Source organism: Siphateles boraxobius, unplaced genomic scaffold, assembly GCF_051911475.1.
Source record: "Siphateles boraxobius isolate OS27281-9 unplaced genomic scaffold, OSU_SipBor_1 46, whole genome shotgun sequence".
NCBI classification, from domain to species: domain Eukaryota; kingdom Metazoa; phylum Chordata; class Actinopteri; order Cypriniformes; family Leuciscidae; genus Siphateles; species Siphateles boraxobius.
In genome coordinates this window covers 16,210,658-16,234,574 of record NW_027509097.1, presented here as the reverse complement: position 1 = coordinate 16,234,574, position 23,917 = coordinate 16,210,658, and the positions used below count along the sequence as shown (strand labels likewise).

General features: G+C 41.5%; 1 protein-coding gene across 1 annotated transcript in view; it reads left to right on the top strand.

Moving 5' to 3' along the window:
• Positions 1 to 23,917, top strand: part of gucy2cb (guanylate cyclase 2Cb) — a 42,355-nt gene that overhangs the window by 15,114 nt on the left and 3,324 nt on the right. Inside the window, exons 10-23 of the mRNA XM_077201053.1 lie at positions 71 to 188; positions 10,856 to 10,937; positions 12,268 to 12,370; positions 12,478 to 12,540; positions 12,623 to 12,694; positions 12,815 to 12,919; positions 13,009 to 13,095; positions 13,284 to 13,416; positions 13,547 to 13,684; positions 20,275 to 20,363; positions 21,354 to 21,445; positions 21,626 to 21,781; positions 22,260 to 22,452; positions 22,535 to 22,709. Coding sequence (XP_077057168.1) covers positions 71 to 188; positions 10,856 to 10,937; positions 12,268 to 12,370; positions 12,478 to 12,540; positions 12,623 to 12,694; positions 12,815 to 12,919; positions 13,009 to 13,095; positions 13,284 to 13,416; positions 13,547 to 13,684; positions 20,275 to 20,363; positions 21,354 to 21,445; positions 21,626 to 21,781; positions 22,260 to 22,452; positions 22,535 to 22,709 — 1,606 coding nt within the window. The remainder of the gene's footprint in view (positions 1 to 70; positions 189 to 10,855; positions 10,938 to 12,267; positions 12,371 to 12,477; positions 12,541 to 12,622; positions 12,695 to 12,814; positions 12,920 to 13,008; positions 13,096 to 13,283; positions 13,417 to 13,546; positions 13,685 to 20,274; positions 20,364 to 21,353; positions 21,446 to 21,625; positions 21,782 to 22,259; positions 22,453 to 22,534; positions 22,710 to 23,917) is intronic.

Below are 23,917 nucleotides of genomic sequence, written 5' to 3'. Positions count from 1 at the left end.
AATGGATTTTTTTTTAGCAAACTATGGAGTGATTATTGAACATTAAAACTTAACTTTTTCTGTACTTTAGTACAACATTCTTTATGAGTTCAACACTTCCACCAACCACACACAGCTAATAGACAACAAACCTTCCTTCATTTGGCCTCAGCTCAGACTGCCTGAAGACCATAGCAAGGATTCAAAAGGTATGAGGATTCCATTACTTTTAAAAATCAAGTGATTATAATTTTAATGGTAAAAAAAACTGTAAAAATGTTGTGGTAAAATCCTCTTATTTGGTTAAAAGAAGTTCCCTTACTCCATATGGTGAAAAATTGTAATAGATCTAATGGGTCATTTCATGTGATTTTACAGTAAAATGCTGTTAAATGCATACTATTTGCAAGTAAAAAAAGTAATCTTATAATTTACAGTGAAAAACAGTTTCTTCTTATCTTTTTTTCTTATCAGTTATATACATTAGGGTTCAATGTTCAACTTATGTTATTAATGCATTTGTATTTGTATAACATATGTGTCAGTGTTTGTGTCGCATTACAAGCAATGCGAGTTACATAACCAGGGCTGGATTTCCCGAAACCTTCTTAACGCAACGTCGTTCTTAAGTTATACCTTAAGCTGTACCTTATCGTTAATATGTGTTTCCCGAAACGTTCTTAGTTAAGGAGGGGGAGAGCGGGGCACAAAGTAAAGTTTTTTGACTTTCTCCGTTTGTGTAAATCTACTTAGGGTTCAGAGTATTTATTTTATTTTTTATATATTTATTTTCCCACATGTCTAGTACAATTATCTGGTTTTGTTTTATTAATACAGTATATACTTTTTTCTTGATATAACTCAAAAGATTGGAAGTGAAATGTGACAACATGCCCCATAGGTGGGGCACATTGTAACATGTGAGGGACGCATTGTAACATGACCATATGACAGATTAAAATGTTATCTGATCTAATCAAACAAATATACAAGACAAACTAAAATATTTTCTCAATAAAATACAATTATTAACTTTTTCATATAAAATAATGGCATTTTTTAATAATTAAAAATAAACTAATTTTTGAGTTTGACAACGAACACAGGAAAACACAGCTATACAACATAGTTCAAAACATATTAATAATTAGTAATTTCTGAACATTAACTCTCAGTCTTTAGACTCTCCTTTTTCTCATGTTTTCTGAATAGAATTACAGTAAATACACAAAGTTTCGTCAAGCTCAAGGGGGTAATCCATCAGCCGGAAACTGAAGCCTCCCTGGGGGCCGCCATTGTAGCAGACCATCATCTGCTGTTATCATTCCATTGACTCCCATTCATTTTGGCATCACTTTGACAGCGAATAAGTTTACATCTGAGGCATCTAAAGACTTCATTTGTCCTTTATTTATTTCTAAAGAAACACGACAATGTATAAAAGGCTCCATTACTTTGTATTTTACGTTATGGCCCCGTAGAAGCCGTTTTTGTACAAATAGGCTAACGACTGCATCATAACCACGCGACTCTTTGTCGCACAGTAAAGAAATGACCGTATAGACAGGAGGAGAAGCTCGCAGGCAATCTTTTACTGTCTATGAGTCAATCGGGGGGACATGGAGGCATAAAGTCAAGGGAGAAGCCCATAGATAGAGAGTCCATAAAAGCCACGGGACAAAATATTTCAACAATGTTTTTGAGTAATTAGGTGATTCAGATTTGTCTTGGCACAGGTACTAGAAGATTTACAACTGTCAGACTGTCGTCAAGCTTAGTTTGAGCCTGCGCAGTACGCTCAGCCATCAGGAAGTGAGTGCTTCTAATGGGCTGTTTTCTCCGTTGAAATCAAGGGGGTCGCTGTGTCCATTTCTTTTACTGTCTATGGTCAAGCTAGCATGTGTGGAAGTATTTAAAACAAGTGTGTTACAACTAACACACAACTGTATGATTTACAACTGTAAATCATACGTCTGGACGGTCCACTCTAGCTATACCTTATCACTGTTGACAGTCTATAGCAATTCAGGGGCGTAGAATTTAGTAGGGACGCTAGGGACGTGTCCCTAACAACATCCAGTGCCACTGATATGTCCCTAGCAATAATTTCAATCAAAACTTAAAATATATTTATATATAACCACTGTTGTCCCATTGTGTCTTGTGGTTTTTATGTATTAGGCTTATTTTATTTAATCAGGAAACATTAATCTTATTTAGATTAAAATCTCTTACAAGAGCGTTCTGAGAAAAATATGCAATTGATGGTACACAAACGATTAATATATCTGAGTCCCGCCTGCTTTAACACACATGGCTAAACTGATTGGCTTTGTTTTTTCTTTCTAACACGTGAGAGGCTCTTGTGCGAATCAGCAATGCTCCACCGAAGGAAACGTAGATGCGGTAAGATAGGGAGAAATCAACAGCTCTGTGCACAAAAATGCGGGGCAAATCAGTTTTTACTACTGGATTACAATCGTGGCATAAGTGGCAAACAATCGTTAGTTTCGTGTGTCAGAGAAAGAGAGAGAGAGAGAAAGAGAGGGAGAGAGAGAGATTGTGTATGTTTAAGTGTGTGTGTTTGTGTAACCTTACATTATAGGGACAAAATGTCACAACAAAGATGGCAATATCCTAAATACTTGTCCTTGTGGGGATATTTTTTGTTTGTTGGGGAAAACATATCGGTTACCGACTCAACCTCATTTCCCTGAGAATAGGGAACGAGTGTTGCGTCTAGCTAGCCGCTATGGAAAAACTCCTTTTCTCGAGAATATCAAAGCCTTTATTTTAAAACGCAGTGCAGCTGCAAAGCGAGCATAGAGCAGAGCGTCAAGCAACTGCACATCCTATGGTTAGGCGGCTAAGACACGTGAACCAATCAGGGCGCTTCACGCCAGAGCGTGTCATAGCCCACCAGAAGGGGCGTGGCTTATGTCTATATAAGCCTGGCCAGCTCGCCATGGAGTCAGGTTAAATCGACTGAAGCGAAACGCCAGAAAGATGTGGTAGCACGGCAGGGTACGCAACACTCATTCCCTATTCTCAGGGAACCGAGGTTACGTTCCCTTTCGAGAACGGTCACTTTGTGTTGCGTCTAGCTAGACGCTATGGGAATCAATTGTAAAACACCGTGCTATTACCATTACTTCACCCTATACTATTGCTCTGAGCATACGCGCAAGGACAATTGCATAGGATATAAGCTAAGAACCCCAGAGAACCCCCGGGCCCTTATAATGGAGTATACTTATCGTAAGCTCAACCCTGCAGGTTACGGGGAGACCGGAACCCGACATAGGGTAAATGTTTCCAGAGCTTTTAGGGCCCTTAGCCCGAAAACCATAAACAGAGAGAATCTGTGCTTGCAAAGCAGGGACCTGAAGGTCCTAGAATTTATCAAATGTGGACGGTGAGGACCAACCTGCCGCCGCACAAATGTCTTCCATTGGTACACTACTAGACCATGCCCATGAGGAGGCCATGCCTCTGGTTGAATGGGCTCTCACACCTATGGGGCACTGAAGGCCCAAAGAGGTGTAAGCTAAGGAGATAGTGTCAACTATCCATCTCGATAGCCACCAAAACATACAAAGAGCTGCTCTGCCTGTCTAAAAGCTGCGGAGTGCTCCACGTAGATTCTGAGAGCCCTGACTGGGCAGAGCAAACTCGAGTCTTCGTCCTCTCCCGACGAGGGAAGAGCAGATAGGGAAATAACCTGGGCTTGACGGGGTTGAGAGCACCTTAGGCACTTATCCATGTCTTGGCCTGAGCATGATTTTGGAGTAGTTGGGCCCAAACTCCAGTCATGACGCATTAGAGGAGAACGCTTGTAAATCGCCTACTCTTTTGACTGATGCCAGCGCTAGCAGGAGGGCTGTTTTTAGCGAGAGCGACCTAAGGTCTGCTGACTGAAGAGACTCAAACGGGGGCCCCTTCAGTGCCCTGAGGATCGTGGATAAATCCCTGGAGGGTACAGAGGCGGGCCGATGCGGTTTAAGCCGGTTTGAGCAAATGATGAGATCGCTTCTCCCCAAGGATTGGCCAGCCACGGGAGCGTGAAAAGCTGAGCGTGGAGGGGGGTCCTGCCCGTTTCCTTCAGCTCCTGTAGAAAGGAGAGTACTAGGTGTATCTCACATGTAGCTGGTTCTAAACCCCGTGCAGCACATCAGTTTGTGAACACTGCCCATTTCAAAGTATAGAGGTGTCTCGTTGACAGAGCTCTAGCCTCCTTTATGGTGCACTGGACTCCCTCTGGGAGGTCCCCGGGCACCCATTGAGGGGCCATACATGTAGGGCCCACAGATCTAGGCTGACCTAAGGCCACCTTAGCGGTTTATGTAGGAGACCACCAACATGTTGTCCGTGCGGACCAGGACGTGGTGTCCACTCAGTTCTGGGAGGAAGAACCTCAGAGCCAAGCAAACTGCTCTCATTTCGAGGCAGTTGATATGCAGGCGCTTCTCTTGGCCAGAGGCCAGAGATTGGTCTGTTCTCGCACAGGGCACCCCAACCCAGGTTGGAGGCACCACTTTCCTCCTTGAGACCACTCCCATGTCCATCCCTGACTGGTACCAGTTGGGGCGCTTCCATGGAGCTAGAGCTTTGACACATTTGTGGTCCACTTCGATACGCAGATACCCGGAGCGCCACACTCGTGCCGGCACTCGGCGCTTCAGCCAGAGCTGCAAGGGGCGCATATGCAGTAGACCCAGTTGGAGTACTGACGATGCTGAGGCCATCAGACCCAGGTCCCTCTAAAACGTCCTCAGCGGCCTGTGTGAGCCCGCTTTGAACGTGGCCACAAGCCGTTGTATAGCCGTTGTTCATCAGCGTAGAGTTGAAAATTATCCCCAGAAAAACAATGTGCTGGCTGGGGGAGAGTACGCTCTTCGTGAAATTGACCTTGAGTCCCAGGCATTCCAAATGGCTGAGGAGAAATGATCTGTGAGTTAACAATTCGCCCTCTGATTGCGCTAGGACAAGCCCATCGTCGAGGTAGTTCAGAATGCGCATTCCTCGTTGTCTCAGGGGGAGAAGCGCGGCATCTATGCATTTCGTGAAGACACGAGGTGCTAGTCATAGCCCGAATGGTAGGACCGTATACTGATAAGCCTGCCCCTCTAAGGCGAATCTCAAGACTCGCCTGTGAATGGGGGTCTGGATGTGAAAGAAAGCATCTTTCAGGTCCAATGGGAGAAACCAATCCCCTGGGCAAAGCTGCGCGAGGATTTGTTTGGTTGTAAGCATCCAGAATGGTCGCCTGATGTTCAGGTGTCTTGAGATCCAAAATCGTCCTGAGCCCGCCGTCTTTCTTCGGAACGAGAAAGTAGCGGCTGTAAAAGCTCGACTTGCTTTGGGGTGGGGAGATCGCCTCGACGGCCCCTTTTCATTAGAAGTTTTGACACTTCGGTGAGAAGGATGTGTGCTACGCTGCCTTTCACCGAGTTCTCTATCACTGTGCGAAAGCGTGGGGGCCTGCGAGCGAACTGGAGCAAGTATCCGCGTTGTACTGTATTGATAACCCAAACTGATACCCCTGGGATGCCCTGCCATGTTACGTAACACAGGAGAAAGATGCAATAGCAAAACGCTTTATTGGAGGTAAGTATTAAATGTTTGGTCAGAGTCACAACACAGGGAAAGTAACACAGCTGGAGAGGAACGGTGGATCGGGCGGAATCCAGCGCTGATGTAGAGTGACACAGGGACCTCGGTGAACAACCAGTGCAGTGCTCCCAGTCCTGTGAAGATGATCCGTGAGTGAGGTGAATCCGTGGAAGTGCGAGGAACTCGAAGAAGAACGAAGACGAACAGGGAAATCCACAGAAGGCCAACAATAATCAGGAACAGGAACACACCGGGAGAACAACGATCTGACAACATGAGACACCAGTTTCTGAACATATAAAGGGTAAAACAGATTGAAGCCAGCTGGCGCTGCTGATCATCGATGATCAGTGACCTCGCCCACAATTACACACACACACAACAGCACGCAAGACGAGAGAGAGACAATGAATTCATACACCATGACATGCCAGGCCTTGGCCCGAGAAGCTAGGGTCTGTATGGACGATGGGGGTGAGCTGGCCTGAAATGGGGAACCCGCCGCCTCGTGGGATGGGGAAACATTCTCTATGAGTGTGCTTGCCTCTGTCGTGGAGGCAACATTTGCTATCAGCGGTGCACGCTTTGCAGCGGGCTTTGCAACTGTTGTATGAATGATTCGAGCCACCTGAACTGAAAAGAGGTCAGCTATTGAGACACTCTTTATATGCTCTGACTGAGTCGCCGTCATGACGGCGTTCGCCTGAACAGCCCCTCGGCTTTTTTGAGAGTGTTTATTGCTGTAGTGGAGACAGTGTCTGTTATCAGTGGCGTGTGCTTTGTAACGGGCCTGATGACTGATGTTTGAACATTTTGGGCCGTCTGAACTGTATAGGGGGCTGTTATGAAAACACTCTTTATTCGCTCTGACCGAGCTGCTGTTGCTATGGCGTTCGGCTGTAGTGGGCGCGCTTTACAGCGGGCCCACTGGGCAATCTTAACGGGGGGATAGAAAGAAAAGTGCTCTGTTTGTGCTTTATTATGGGTCGCTGTTAAAACAGCGTTTGTTTGCAGGGGTGCGTGCTTGATGCTGGCCCATTTACTGCAGTAAGAGCATCTTCAGTCACCCGAAACGAAGGCGGGAACTGTGAGATGTGCACAAGCTCTTTTTGAGGGCGGTCCGGCCGCAGCGGGACTCAAACCAGCAGTATTCAGATCGTGCACTTGCTGTGACTGTCTTCGTCGTGCAGAGAGGCTCCACACGTGGTACAGCCGATGAAAGGCATTTGCAACAACGCCTCAGAAATTGCTCTTTTAGATCAGGTGTCGCGACAGTGAGCACGCTGAAAGCTTTTATATAAAGGATATTGCTTCTCTCGCCGGATAGCTGCAGGTTAACGGTGAATTCAGGGAGGTGGTGCCGGTCCTCTGACTCTGCTTAGCTAGCAGGTCGCTCGTTCTGCTGCAAGGTGCACTTCGACAGCGAGATCTCTGGAGAGGTCAACGATGTGAAGTTTCACTGAAGGAGATTAAATCTGCCTTAAATCGCCCCTTCCGGCGGGCTCTGACGCGCTCTGGTGCGAAGCACCCTTATTGGTTTGTTTGTCTCAGCCACCTCTTCATAGGATGTGCAGTTGCTGCAGCACAGCCAATGGCAAGCTAGAAGCTCTGCTCTATGCTCGCTGTGCAGCTGCACTGCATTTTAAAATAAAGGCTTCAATATTCTTGAGAAAAGGAGTTTTCCCATAGCGTCTAGCTAGACGCAACACAAAGTGATCGTTCTCGAAAGGGAACAGCTGAAAAAGTAAAAATGCGGAAAGTTTTCTGTGATAGGTAGGGTTAGGGTAGGGGATATAATATACAGTTTGTACAATAAAGAATCATTATGTCTGTAAAAAGTCCCCATAAAACATAAAAACACAACATTGCTTGGTCTTGTTGATATGAGAGGACTGTTTGATGAAGTTGAAACCTTTGTCATCCCAGCTCATCAGCTGAGGCTGAAAGAACTTTCAGTGCTCTTAGGAGACTGAAAACATGGTTCAGAACAATGGCACAAGTGACACTTAAAGGGTTAGTTCACCCAAAAATGAAAATTCTGTCAGTAATTACAAACCCTCATGTTGTTCCAACCCCGTAAGACTTTCGTTCATCTTCAGAACACAAATTAAGATATTTTTGATGTAATTTGAGAGCTGGCAGCCTTCATAGGCTGCTAAGTAATTGATAGCTGCCAGCCCAGAAAAGTTAGTAAAGACATCCTTTAAATAGTCCAAGTGACTACAGTGGCTCAACCTTAAGTTTATCAAGCGCCGAGAATACTTTTTTGCTCAAAAAACCCTAAAATAACGACTTTATTCAACTATTAATTTTCTTCTGTGTGGGCCTCTGAGTGAGTTCAGGTAGTGTAACAGCGCAGCACTTCTGGCTTGTACGTCAGAACGTAGGCTCACTATTGGCCAGCATCACACGCATCACACACATGACCAGCGTCGGTCATGATGTACAACCCAGAAGTGCTGGGCTGTTACACTACGTCAACAGCTTAGGAGAATGACATAGAAGAGATGGTTGAATAATGTCGTTATTTTTGTGTTTTTTTGCACACAAAAAGTATTCTCATCGCTTGATAAACTTAAGGTTGAGTCACTGTAGTCACTTGGACTATTTTAACATGGTCTTTTCTAACTTTTCTGGGCTCAGATTTCATCAAAAATATCTTAATTTGTGTTCCAAAGATGAACGAAAGTCTTATGGGGTTGTTATTGTGGCAGCAATATATTATACAATTTTAAAATATATAGGCTAGGCTATTATAGGCTCTGATAGTTTGGATTGTTTTTTTATAATATCCCGTGAATCCTAATAAATGCAATTTCAACTATTTCTTAAGTGCTTCTGTTATAAAGAATACCGCTTTCTCACATAACGCAGTGAAGCAGTCCCTGCATGATGAATAGTTGATTCTCGAGCCATCGATATTAACCAATTCAGTACCATCGCCACGGACAGCACTGGTAACGTCACATGTAAAAAGGTATATCTTAAGCAACAAGGTGTCTCGAAATCGATCGAAATTAATTCACATTTCACAATCTCGAACTTCGAATTAAAAAATAGAATCGTCGATGCTGCCACGCCCCCATGTCACGTCCGGTCGGCGTGCCAAGCGGAAAAACACACGCGTGTTGAAGTGCTGCGAGTCTATGGTCAACCCAGAGCCATTAAATATCAACGGTTCTGGGTCAACCTCCTCTGGCTCTAACTTAGCTACAGCCACTCAAAAGATAGCATGGCAACTGCAGATGCAGGAGACCCATCGACAGAACTTGAACCCCCTCCTCTTTCATTGAAGTCACAGGTGTGGACATTTTTTGGATTTCCAGTGAGTTATGTTGACAATGTTCGCGCTTCAAAAAAGCCACAGTTTGCAGACATCCCAAGTCTCGCGGAAGTTCCGGGTGTCTCCCGCTGCCGCATATTGATAGCGGCTCCCAGATGCACGCAAATTAGTTAAAATCTCCCGGAATCTAGAGTGAGCGAGCAAGAGCGCGCATGCGAGACAGAAAAAACTATGCTCCAAACCGTATATCACGCGCACGGCAGAGAGGGAGAGAGCAAGAGACCTTGTGTGTGTGCCTCGTGAAGCGCATGTAAGACAGAGAGCATTCTGATTGGCCCGTTTCGGCTTTAAAAAAAGTAAATGTAAAAATCGAGAATCGAATCGAGCAGTGACCTTAGAATCGAAAATTTAATCGAATCGAGGATTTGGAGAATCGTGACACCCCTACAACCTACTAAGGTATTTTGGGGAACACGCCTAGAAATGGTATACCTTTAGTTAAGTTATGCCTTTAGAGTCTTTGTAGCGCGCTAAGAGACAATGTTAACGGAAATCCAGCCCAGATTACTTTTAAATTTACAACAAAATGTAGTTACTTTTTCAAATAAGTAACGCAAGTTACTTTGTTTTCCCATTTATTGACTGACACCTCTCCTGTTGTGTGCGCTGTGTGAACATAATGGTTATTGTAGTTCTAGACTAAATGTGAGCATGCATTTACTCATCTTACTTGCACAAAAACAGACTCAGTATTCCTCAAATTGAATAAAAACATAAACACAGTAAAATGCAAACTCAGATTAATTTGCAATAATGAAATTATGTTAAATCACACAAATATACTTTATGTATTTAATCTCACATTATTAACCAATGTTTTTGCTGCTGACCTTCGATGATCCAATTCAACCATACTAATAAGCAAAAATAACTTTAGATAAACATCACATTTGTGTTGTTGCTGAAGTAAGAACTTTCTTCACCTGCGTCCTATTCTTCTGCAGTACAGAATGGCTTTCTACTGTACAGGCATGAATTTGCATTTCTTTTTGCATTTGCACTCTTGGCACGAAAGTGCCTTTACATATGGCAAAAAATTTTTTATTTTTGCTTAATAAAAAAACAAAACAAGCAAGCCTAGTCCAGGAGAGTAAAAATAACAGTAAAATGTACTGTTGATTAAAATGGTAAATTTAATATTACATTGTGGGTGTAAATGAAAGGCTTGGACTTGGTGCTGATGACCAAATGCACAGGACAATGATGACACCAGAATAAAAATCCATGAATGCATGATTCTGAAGCTGAAAATACAGAATTACAGTATTTAAGACAAATATACTCTGTCACTGAACAGATATATTTAAAATAATGTTGGCCACTTTTTACTGGTAACATAAGACATTTGGCATTATTATACATTATATTCAACATTATATGTATAGTAATGTAGTAATGACATTAAAACTCTGAAAACTTTTTCTCACACCGTAATTTTTATTTTGGGTGCACTATCCACGATACTGCATATATTGTCACTATCCATTGTTGCATTTTTATATCCAATATGTTGTAACACAATATATTGTTATACCCCTAGTTGTAAGCAATATAATAAAGGTGAAAAAGAGATTTTAGTAACTTGGTATATAAACATTATTTAAAATAATGAAACATGGTTTTTACTGGAAATTTAAGTTCAATGTGTAAAACCTAAAATATTGCTAACATTTTAACAGTCAATTTCTGGCAATAACAACAATTGCTGTTTTTTTAAAACCATAAATTTCACAGTTTTTCAGTTAAAGCATCAAGCATATTTTGCTGTATATTCTGTAATGATGTAAAATGTATGTATGTATATATATATATATATATATATATACATACATACATTTTATTTATGTATGTAGTATATGTAATTTTATTTATGATTTAAATTAAACCAATATTTATTTATTTATTTATTTATTTATATAGGCATTGAAGTCAACACCATTGTCATAGTTTTGTGCACGGCTGTTGTGGGTGTCATGGGTACACTTGCCTTCATCTTTTACTGGTTAGAGCAATACATTGTTTTTCACTATTATTATACACTCACCTAAAGGATTATTAAGAACACCTGTTCAAGTTCTCATTAATGCAATTATCTAATCAACCAATCACATGGCAGTTGCTTCAATGCATTTAGGGGTGTGGTCCTGGTCAAGACATTCTCCTGAACTCCAAACTGAATATCAAGAAAGGTGATTTAAGCAATTTTGAGCATGGCATGGTTGTTGGTGTCAGACGGGCCGGTCTGAGTATTTCACAATCTGCTCAGTTACTGGGATTTTCACGCACAACCATTTCTAGGGTTTGCAAAGAATGGTGTGAAAAGGGAAAAGCATCTAGTATGTGGCAGTCCTGTGGGCGAAAATGCCTTGTTGATGCTAGAGGTCAGAGGAGAATGGGCCGACTGATTCAAGCTGATAGAGGAGCAACTTCGACTGAAATAACCACTTGTTACAACCGAGGTATGCAGCAAAGCATTTGTGAAGCCACAACATGCACAACCTTGAGGCAGATGGGCTACAACAGCAGAAGACCCCACCGGGTACCACTCATCTCCACTACAAATAGGAAAAAGAGTCTACAAGAGTCTTTGCAAGAGCTCACCAAAATTGGACAGTTGAACACTGTAAAAATGTTGCCTGGTCTGATGAGTCTTGATTTCTGTTGAGACATTCAGATGGTAGAGTCAGAGTTTGGCGTAAACAGAATGAGAACATGGATCCATCATGCCTTGTTACCACTGTGCAGGCTGGTGGTGCTGGTGTAATGGTGTGGGGGATGTTTTCTGAGCACACTTTAGGCCCCTTAGTGCCAACTGGGCATCGTTTAAATGCCACGGCCTACCTGAGCATTGTTTCTGACCATGTCTATCCCTTTATGGCCACCATGTACCCATCCTCTGATGGCTACTTCCAGCAGGATAATGCACCATGTCACAAAGCTCGAATCATTTCAAATTGGTTTCTTGAACATGACAATGAGTTCACTGTACTACAATAGAGCATCTTTGGGATGTGATGGAACGGGAGCTTCGTGCCCTGGATGTGCATCCCACAAATCTACATCAACTGCAAGATGCTATCCTATCAATAAGGGCCAACATTTCTAAAGAATGCTTTCAGCACCTTGTTGAATCAATGCCACGTAGAATTAAGGCAGTTCTGAAGGTGAAAGGGGGTCAAACACAGTATTAGTATGGTGTTCCTAATAATCCTTTAGGTGTCCCTTTTGGAATGGCACTTTTTGTAATGTTACTGGTTTTACCAGTACATATCTTATATGCACAGTGTGTATGTACCAAGATATTTACAGTTGTTTCTGTATATATTTTAAAGGCAAAATAGAAATTACCATCATATGCAGAAGAAATGGTCTCACATTTCCTCAGAGCTCATTTCCCCTTTAGAGTTGAATGAGTGGAATATGATCTGTCTGAAGGTAATGCATTGGCATCAAAGTCTTTAAGTTTTATAATAATATTTTTTTTAAATGTTTTTGTTTACAATTTTTTGCTGCATGTATATCTCATTGTCTGTTGTGATCAGATTGAGGAAGACTCTAGACAAAATAGCAGCTACATCCTACGCCGTGCACGCTATGATAAAAAGGTACAGTAAATACTCAGTTTTATCCAAAATGATAAATTTTTTCTGATTTTTTTTTAATTAGTATATATTTTTTTCTTTATAGGTAGTTATCCTTAAGGAGTTAAGGCTCACAGATGGAAGCTTCACTGAAAAACAGAGGATAGAGCTCAATGCGGTAGCAAGATTTCATTCTCTTCACTGAATAACAAAACACTGACATTGAATCATTTTAAGAGAAAACCTGAGTAACTCTGTATTGTTCACAATAAATATCATAATGTCGCTTTCATTTCAGCTCTTGAAAATCGATTATTACAATCTTACCAAATTCTATGGGACAGTCAAATTTGACAATGAGTATTTTGGCGTGTTTGAATATGGAGAAAGAGGATCCCTTAAAGTGAGTATTATAATGAGCCTCGTACTATGACGTAAAAAAAAATCGAATGTAGTAAATGAATAATAAAATATGGATTTTTATATTTTTAGTATGTGCTTAATGATAAGATTTCATACCCAGAAGAAACATTCATGGACTGGCAGTTTAAGATCTCTGTCATGTATGACATTGCAAAGGTAATGATTACCTACATTTATTTAGAGTATTTTCTTAAATTCTAAATTATTATTCAATTCTTTGCATATAGCAGCATCTGAATGGATCGTTTAACATCTATTCCAGCTAGACGTGGTATATACGCATGTCATATGCAAATGTCCTATACTAACACAGATTCTCGTATGAACTTTTTGACCTTCTTTAGGGCATGTCTTATCTCCACACAAGCAACATTGCAGTCCATGGACGTCTTAAATCCACTAACTGTGTGGTTGACAACCTTATGGTTGTGAAGATTGCAGACTTTGGCTTCAATACAATTCTCAGTCCCAGTAAAGGTGAAAGGGTGGTATATTATTATTATTATCTTGACAAAGAAGTTCAGTAATTTCTACACTTCTAGGTAGTTATTTGATTAACCATTTGCTTACGTTAATGTTTACCTATTTTTGTTTCCACTTCTCTCAGATCTGTGGACGGCTCCTGAACATCTGAGGAAGCAGGGGATCTCCCAGAAAGGAGATGTGTACAGTTTCGCCATCATTTCCCAGGAGATCATGATGAGGAAGTGCACATTCTACTCAAGCGCCTGCTCTAATCGTGCTGGTGAGAGGAGTTCTAGACAGCTGCACAAAAAAATACACTATCATCAGTGACACCTACTGGTGATTTTTCCTTCATCCATGTCCACATTTTAAAAGGATAATTTAGCCTTTAATATTTTTTTTAAATTCTCTACTCATTCATTTACTCACTCAAAAGTGAGTTTTTGGACTGGTGCTGGCAGCTTTGTTCCTAAATTTACATTAAATTAGGACTGTAGCTTAAAAGTTAAAAGTAGCTTATATGTGGGCTGTACACAAAGTCTACTGAAACCATGTAATAGCTTTTTTTGACAAAAATTTACCACAAAATATGAGGTTCAAAATATGTTGATTTACCTATTGTTTACAAAAACATGGTGCAAAAAAAAATGAAATGTAATTATGAAATAAATGTAAATGCTTTCATCATGTGCAGTGACCTATGCTGCACAGACCAATTTTCAGTTGTTTATGATTACTGCTTTTAGCAATTATTTTTTTAGAGATTTTGTTTTTGCTTTTTAGATCAGGCATATTTCAGTGTTTTAATGTTGTCGTTGTTTTTCACTGTAAGACAACAGCAGGAAATTTGATCTTGACATGACCAATTTATCTTTATTTGATATTGTTTTCCTTGTCTCTCTCACCACCTTTGTATTTTCTTGAAGCTCAGTCTTGTTCTTTTCTTGTCTTTTAGTCTGTTTCATCCTAGCCTGGTTAAAACCAGACCATTCTCAGTTGTAACTGAGTTAGGGTCTGGCAAAGCGTCATAGACAAATCATTTCCAGAGGGGCGTCACCAACGGACGTCGCGGATAGACCTAAAACCAATCAGAGCGATGAAGGAGATGACGTATGCAGAGCGGCGGAGAAACATCTCCCGAGTGTTGTTCTTTGCTCGGTTTTTAACAAAAAGGAAACGTTCAAATCGCTTAAAACAGACACGATAGCTGATTCGAACGAGTGATGTTCGACGGCGGCATCCATCTTTGTAATGTAGGCTACACAATCTGCTTCAAAATCCCAGCGCTGCCGTCATCGTGTAAAGCCCGCCCCAACGTTTCTGATTGGTGCCTCGATTTCGACGGATTGGAAATGGGTTTGAATGAGCTCTTTGCCAGACTAACTTTCAGAGCAAATCTAAATTTGCCGGAAGTTGTCTGGGTTTTCCCAGGCTAGTTTCATCCACCACCTGTATATTTTCTTGATGCTCAAACATTGAGAGGGAGACCATCCTCTAGGTTCTTTATGAATTAAGCCCCTTTCACACAATGCGTTGATCCCAGAAAATTGCTATAAAAATGCCAGTGTGCTTTCTGTGTGAACACGTCCTGGGATTGAGTCCGGCATCGGACCCGGGATGGGGACCTAGTAACATTGATTTTGCTGCTGCATTCAGGCTCCTGTATGTGTATATTTTTCCCTATTGTTGGTGGTGAAGATTGCTGTCTGCTCTAACTTTGTATCTTCATCTTGTTTGGTTGTCTTTCAGATTGTCCTTTTTATCTAAGGCTATGTTTACTTGTGGCCGGCTATTTTCATAAACTGACATTTCACCCTCTCCATTTTTTAAAAATAACATTGTGCACACCGGTCAGTTTTCAGGAAAGTGTTCGTTTACACGTCGTTCATATATGCCGTCAAGAGCATGCCAAACCCGTAGGTGGCAGTGTAACGAGAAGCTCAAGCCCACGTTAGCCAATCAGAATCCTGAAAATAGCAACAACAGTAACGAATTACTTCCTCTTTCTCTTTTGAACAAAGAGGTCGCACTTTTGACGAGGGTGCAAGTTCTGTTACATACTGTGACGTCGGCTGAATAAAACTCAGGTTTTTTCAGTTTACATGCAAACGTGCAAACAAAGTTTTTCAAAATCTCCACTCTGGCTGGAGTTTTTAGAAAGAATCGTTTTCAGAGGCGAATTCTGTGTTTGCATGAAAACGAAGGGCACAAACGAAGGGAAATGTCTCAGTTTTTCAAAATAATCATGTACGTGTAAACGGGGCCTAAAAGGGGTTCCTTTTTATCTACTCTTTTTTTCGCACCAGTGTTTTCCTCCTGAACTCAACTGCACCAGACTGATGCTCATCATTCCAATTTAGTGTGGGCTGAGTATTACGATATGATAGTCTATTCGTTCGGTTCACATGACGTCACTGTAGCTTTGCGCCAGCATCTTGACGACCGGCGGTCTCAGTACTGCCTGCAATATGTTGTGCAGTTGGCTGCAACAACAGCCGAAAGAGGAACCCCGAACTGGCATTTCATTCTATACCAAAAGAAAAGGATAGAATAAATGTCTCATATTGTATGAATGTCTAATATTGTATCATGTCTCATCTTTCTGTGCGCACACACCCGAGCCGAAGCGTGCAGCCATAGACTCCTATACAGCGCGCGAGTAATGAATTGGGCTCTGTTTCGTGTCTGAATAGACACATACACACAACATTATGTTTAAATGTCCGTTTTGGAGAGTATTCAAGTAAAATATGTCAGTTATGTCTTAAACAGGGTTGTCATCCAGTCTCTTTGGTGTAGAGCAGGGGTGTCAAACTCAATTCCTGGAGGGCCACACCCTGCAGAGTTTAGCTTCAACTCTAATTAAACACACCTGATCCAGCTAATCAAGTTCTTCAGGCTTATTTAAAAACTACAGGTATGTGTGTTGGAGCTGTTTGGAACTAAACTCTGTTGGGCTTTGGCCCTCCAGGAATTGAGTTTGACACCCCTGGTGTAGAGAGAGAGAGAGACGAGGAAAACAACATGCAAATGGAAATTATCGCGGCCGGAAATATTATCGAGCAAATTTTTTATTGTGCGATTAATTGATTTATTGACTATCACGACAGGCCTAATCCAGATTAATGACAGCTAGCCGTGAGCTGTGGCTAACAGCTAGCAAGCTACCAGCTGAGCCACTTAGCTAACAACTCGCTACCTAGTCAGAGCAAACTACCACCAAAATCATACATTTGATTTATTTTTTATAATACCAACATTTCCCATGATTAAAAATAAATCCTTGGTGGACAGGTGCCGCACTTTTACGTTTGTAACCCATCCAGCCACAGCATATTGATACGCGTCTGTACTCTTTGAAAGCCTTCAAGCGATCCCCACTGTATGGGGAGGGGTTATGCACAAGGTAAATATATATATCATGGAAGGCAAATTGTGGCAAGTCTGGGGAAGATGATAAAGGACAAAAGAAAACTGGGGGTAACAAATAAGGATCGGAGCCTAAAATTAAAATTGTATCTATCTATCTCTCTCTCTCATACAAATGGGCAGTTTGGGTGGCGCCGGGCGAGATCGGTCGTCAATATGGCGGCGTTCTATTTCTAGTGACGTAGGTGGCATCTATGAATTACTGACACAGTGTTTTGTAATGGAATTCCAAATACCAGTAGCCATTACGCCAAGGAACCATGGTTACAGTCATAACCTGAGATGTTTCCTTTCGAAGTGGAACTCAACACTGCGTCTGGGATCGAAGCTATGGGGAACAAATACCCACTCCGCCGGTGAGAATATGCACAATCACAGAGGGCATAGCATACATTGACTCAACAGATTATTTTAGCTGGAGTCAGAGCGCCAATCCAGGGTGCATCTAAAAAGATGTACATGGACCGTATGATGTACAAGATATTCCAGATTCTATCCCTTTATAGCAAAGGAAAACCTGGCCTATACAACCTTCCTCCCTCCCCTGTGGGTTATTCTAGCCCTAAACGCAGAACTCTAAGGAATAAAAAATGGCTCAGCTGTGACAGCCTCTTAGGCTTAAAACAGCTCTTAGGGAATAATTGCCACAGGGAGAAATATGTCACTGTCAAACTTGGCCATTACCACTATCACTGGGAAACCACAGGGGTGCTGCAGCTCTGCTTAATCATCCTATATCAACAAAGGGGTAGCACTCACACCCTGCTTGCATTCTGTTATAGGCGGTGTCTAGGTTGTTGGTTTTTTTGCGCTTGCCGTAGTAAGTGACAGATATCAAGGAGAGACTAGGGGAACTTCCTCGAACTTCCTCGTTGGCTATAGTGCCAAATCATATTTACCCAAACTATTGTTACTATCGTTAGAGAGGGTTAACTAAACAGGGGAATGGAATTGCCCAATAATTTAGTTCAGTTCACTCAACTATGAAGGGAAATAATAATATGCCACCAGAGGGGAGCAGTCCTTCTCCATGACCATCATAGCTGGGGAGGGAAACGATGAAGCAGATTTTTTTTACACTTCTATTATTCTGCTCTACACTAAATAATTTGTAGAGGAGGAAGGAGGTGAAGAGATGTTAATTCTCCTCAGCAGTTTGGTCTTGTGTTTTAACAATCCGCTTTTTATTAATTAACTCCTTCAGGTCTTTCTACTTCCTTCTAGCGCTCCAGTCCTCAGACTGTGACGGGCCAGGATCCCCAGAGGCTTTAGGCGGGGATCTGGATCGGTATGGGATGTACTTCCTGAATCCTGCTGATTGCGCCCTTGCCACTCTAAACTTCCCAACCACCACGTCTACAGTCATGCCGAAAAGTTCAGAGGGCAAGACCAGGGCATCAAGAGGAAAATTCCTCTTTTTTTCCCTAATGTCCACCAGGTTCAGCCATAGATGCCTCTCTGTAACCACCATTGCCACCATTTAGCAAACGATAGCAGTGGTTGTTTGTTTTGGTCTGTGGTGCAGTGCAGCTCAGCATCCACTTCAGGGGACAATACCTGATCCATATCCAAATCCCTTTGCAGATCCGCCTCGTAGGCTTGCAGCACTGCCATGGTGTGCAAAGATCCACTGGCCTGACCTTCCTGCACATACTCCCTGCCATTCAAGCACAAGGTGGTCTTGGATGGCAGGGCAGGAGCCTTCAAAGAAGATAACTCACCCTTCGAGAGATAGCTCACAAGAGTCTCTTCAACAGAGTCTCTCCTCACATATCCCCGTTCACCTAATTCTTCGTGTGGCGGGAGGAGCCAACGACAGACAGAGTGGGAGGAGTGAAAGGCTTCAGAGAGGCGTTTATTAACATAAACAAACATAAAATGTCCAAAAATGTGGAAATAAAGTGTTCAAATAAAAAGGGGATCTGGTGTCCTCTTGTGCTGCGGAATCGTGAAGGATGGGTAGTGATCAGATAGGATGGGTCTAGGTAAGGGGGCGGTGTCCGGCAGTCGCAAAAGCTTCACTCTCTCTTCGGTCTGAGGTGGCGGCTTTGGCACAGCGGCTTGTCCTCTTTAGGCCACGACAACTAAGGGGAATAGCGGCCCGGCATGCTAGTCTGTCAGCACCGTTTAGCATGCTTCTCCCTTCCGGACCGCGGGTCCGGCAACTCACGTCTATGGCAGCGTGGGAGTCCCTCCGCGCTCCTTTCTTGGACCCACAAGAACACAAGCGTGCATGCAAAGGAAAAGAAACCGGTCTCTCAAGGAGACGTGCACTCAACTTTTAACAGCGGCGGTGATGAAGCTTCATTACTTTTAGATGTGCCTCGCGCCGCCAATTCTCCTTGCTTCAGTGCCCCTCCTCTCTGATCACACCCACTCCAGTAGGGAACCTGGCTAATGGCAACGAGTTAAGGGACGGAGTGGCGTTGATAAAAAGGGAGAGGCAGCAGTTCCGTCACATTCCACATTCCCGTAGTTCGAAAGTTGAAAAGGATGAATGCGAGCTGAAAATGTTTTTTCAACAACAGCTCTGCGTGGACATCCCCTACATCCCTCTAGAATGAACGGAGCTTCCTCAATTTTTAACTTCTCGCAATGGGCACATCCAGAGACCTCAAGCACTGGACACACGTGCTCCTCACCCAAGCATTGAACGCACAAGTTGTGTGTATCCTCAGGTGTCAGAAACCTTGGACACGGAGGCCCACATTTCCTGAAATGCTTGCTCGGATTCTCCATTACAGATTCGCCTTCACTACGTGCTTACTAAACAGAAAAAAGCTGGTGATGTGTATCACTTATACTTCCAGACGCTCCGCTACTGACGTAAAGGACTGTCGCCAGCCAATGAAATTGGAGTGTGTTCACACACGCTTCAGACGTCGGTTACGTTGATGGCATTCCCATAGCGTCGATCCAAATCGCAGTGTTGTTCCACTTCAAAAGGGAACAGACAAAGTGACTCCAATGACAGTTACAATAGCCATTTAAACTGTTATTCACTAATAATCTTCCCCTCCAGTGAGCTGTGGTAATTGACTCTCATTGAAATCAAGAGCTTGATTAGTCCGATTTGTCATTCAGAACTATTTTGTAATAGTTCATTTGCACTTGTACTGAATACTTAATTTAAAGAAAGATTAATTCATTCATGATCATTCCAATATGGGAAGAAAAAAAATACTTTAATTACAGGCTTAAAAAATCTTGGAATATGGTGCATGAGAAATACTTTTATGATATTTTTATGGTGCTTGTTTAGTCATTTTGGAGCTTGACAGGCCCAGTCCTCATTTACTCAATAGTCCTCAACGATCAACCAGGATATTCGTGAAAAATTCACCTTTTGTGTTCCACAGAAGAAATTCAGACAGATTTGGAACAAATTGTTTTAATTTTTAGGTGAATTAATTCTTTAACTAACCCACTTTCCTTTACCAGAGAAGCTAGCCAGAGTGCAATACCCTAGTACGAACTCTTTCTTCAGACCGGATCTAAACTTTGAGAACACCAGTGAAAGAGAACAAGAGGTATGTATGCATTTGTTTGACTTGTACACATATATTGTTATTTGTAATAATAGCAGCCAAACAGTTCTGCAAAGAAGCCTAAACATATGGGTAATTGATATGAAATACTTTTGGAAAGGTTCCATGTTCTGTGGTGTGACATGTTATACTTCACTAAAATTACAGTACTTGTCAAAAGTTTGAAAACGTTACAAAATATACATGTTTTTGAAAGAAGTTTCCTATGTTCACCAAGGCTGCATTTATTTAATGAAAAATACAGTAAAAACAGTAATTTTGTGAAATATGATTACAATTTAAAATTAAAAAATGTAATCAATTTCTGTGATGCAAAAAAGAATGATAGAAATCATTCTAATATGCTGATTAGGTGCTCAAGAAACATTTATTATTATTATTATTATTAACAATGTTGAAAACAGTTTTTAAAAAGAGATAAAAAGTGAAATTAATACTTTTATTAATCAAGGATGCATGCAATTGATCAAAAGTGACAGTGAAGACATTTACAATGTTACAAAAGATTGCTAATTAATAAATGCTTTAATAAATGCAATAAAAGCAAATTAATTATGTTCATTGGACTCTATTCATCAGAGAATCCTGAATAAAAGTATCACCATTTTCACAAAAATGTTAAGCAGCACAACAGTTTTCAACATTGATTATAATAATAAATGTTACCTGAGCACCAAATCAGCATATTAGAATGATTTATGAAAGGATCATGAAGACTGCAGTAATGACTGCTGGAAATTCAGCTTGGTCAGGAATAAATTATATATTCAAATAGAAAACAGTTCTTTTAATTCTTAATTTGTTCTTCTGTTTTACTGTATTATTTATTAAATAAATGCAGCCATGTTGAGCATAGGAGAGTTCTTTAAACAAACATAAAAAATTGTTATGTTTTCAAAGTTTTGACAAGTATATACATTTTAAGTAAGTTTCATTTAAGTTGGCTCTTTACCCAGCTATCGGTTTCTCCAGGTGTGTATGCTGATCAGAAACTGTTGGGACGAGGACCCAGACAGAAGACCAGACTTCAAAAAGATAGAAATCACTCTATGGAAGATTGTCAGGTCACTTTTAAATGCTTTTGTTCGACATTGAGAAATCTTAGATGCCTGGTAGACAAAGAATAAAGAAATACAAATCAAATCAGACCATTAGCGTGCATGATGACCATCTGAAAATCTAAATGAAAGGAGTTATGATTGAAATCTCTCTAATACATGATTTTCTGATTTGGTTATGAGTAGTCTAGACAACCAGGAACATGAGAGCTACATGGAGAATCTGATCCGCCGGCTGCAGATGTATTCCCGTAACCTGGAGCGTCTGGTTGAGGAACGCACAGCTCTGTACAAGGCTGAGAGAGACAGAGCGGACTGCCTTAACTTCATGCTTCTGCCTGGGTCTGAACACAACAAACAGAAGAACACCGCAGAATCTTCTTGTGATCATTATTAGATATGCACATTGATTATTGGCCATTTAATTGAAAACATGCTAATTTCCCCTATTTTTCCTTGCTGTCATTTAATGCTCAATTAATGTTAATCTTTAAAGTCACCATGAAATCAAAATTGACAATTCTCTTCTCTTCTCTGATGATGTTTACTTTTACTCACATTAGATCACAGCAATAGTAAACCAATGATACAATCAATTCCTATACATTTATTTTCTTCTTCTTTTCACTTGGATATACTGTACATTATGATTTTATGATGCCTAAATGCATTTCTAGCATTTAAAATTTTATTTTGTTTTTTGCATCTTCTTTTTGTTTAGACAAAATTGTCTATTTATATCATCTGACTGTTTATATCATTACTGCCAAGTAAATAAATCATTAACCCTTGTTTTTTTGTTGTTGTTTTTTTTTTGCAGACCAGTTGTGCGCTCTCTGAAGGAAACAGGAAAAGTGGAGCCTGAGCTCTTTGATGAAGTCACCATCTACTTCAGTGACATTGTGGGATTCACCACACTGTGCCACTTCAGCACACCTATGGAGGTGGTGGACATGCTCAATGACATCTACAAAAACTTCGACAGCATCCTTGACAATCACGATGTCTATAAGGTATTTCAATTCACTATAGTACCCAGTATCAGAGAAGGCTTTTACAATGCCTCAGTAATTCAAGGCGATGTGTCCATTTCAGGTAGAGACGATTGGTGATGCATACATGGTGGTGTCTGGTCTTCCTCGACGCAATGGGAACAGGCATGCAATGGATATCTGCTTTATGGCACTGGACATCTTGGCCTTCATGGGCACATTCCAGTTGCGCCATCTCTCGGGAATGCCTGTGTGGATTCGCATTGGTGTGCATTCAGGTAACGGCCAGTCATTCATTGTACTCTGCTCAACAGTGCTGCCTTATAAACTGTTAGATTAAAATTTTCAAGTATTGCAGAGGGCATTTCTTAATAGGGGCTTTTGCACCGGAGGAAACTTTTTATAGTTCCTAGAACTATTGGCGGAAGTATCAGAATAAAGTCGTGTTCGCACCGCACGCACCGAACGCATGCGAAACACAAGTACCCGCCATTTAAAAAAAAAAAAAAAAAAACTGTGTAAACGCACAGATTATAGCCTATTTTACTCCAGAAACTAACTCTACGAACATGAAAACAGTGATAGATGGGCCTCTTACCCTTGACGCTAAGGAGAAGATCCAACGCAACTTTGAGGGGACCAAGCCATACACGATTAAGTATTTCTGCTCAGCTAGCAACACTGGACATCCACCACACGGCATATGCTAATACCTTTTCATATACTGTCTACTTTCTATGTAAAACACTTTAATTTTCTCATAATATACATTGCAGCATCACCTCTTTTCTTACAGAGTCTGAAATTGTTCGATAAAGGAATCGGTCTCTCTAAGGGCGTTTTTTTTCACACCTGAAAGTCCGCACCAAGGTCCGAACCAAAGTTCACGTTTTGATACATTTTATACTTTCAGAAAGTTTTGGTTTGGTTTCACACTGCAATTATGCAAGTGCACTAAAGATCTTAACGTGACATACTTGCGTCCTGTCGTCATCATCTATTGGCGCTTTTCAACTTTTTTTTCTTCAAGCAAGTCAAGCAAGTAGTTTTAAAACAGGTGCTACAGAGGTGGCTGTTACTGGCTATTTAAATCTAGCGGGTTTGATGTCTCGCAAATACAATGACGCTGGTAGTGACGATTCTGTCTGTCTGATCAATCAGTGATCTACAGTGCTCCACGTCACATTTTAGTATCGGTACAGTACGCTTGGAACCTCCTCAACAGAGGTGGTACCATTTAAAGCGAGCCAAAGCGAGCCGTACTGTACCATGCAGTGGAAAAGCGGCATAAGTGAGCCATGCCGAACTGAGCCATACCGTACCATGCAGTGGAAAAGCGCCAAAGCGTACCGTACCGAACCGAACCATAGTGTACCATGCAGTGGAAAAGCGCCAAAGCGAGCCGTACCGAACCGAACCATACCGTACCATGCAGTGGAAAAGCGCCATATGTGGGCTGCATCTTGACATTGATTGGTTTGTAAAT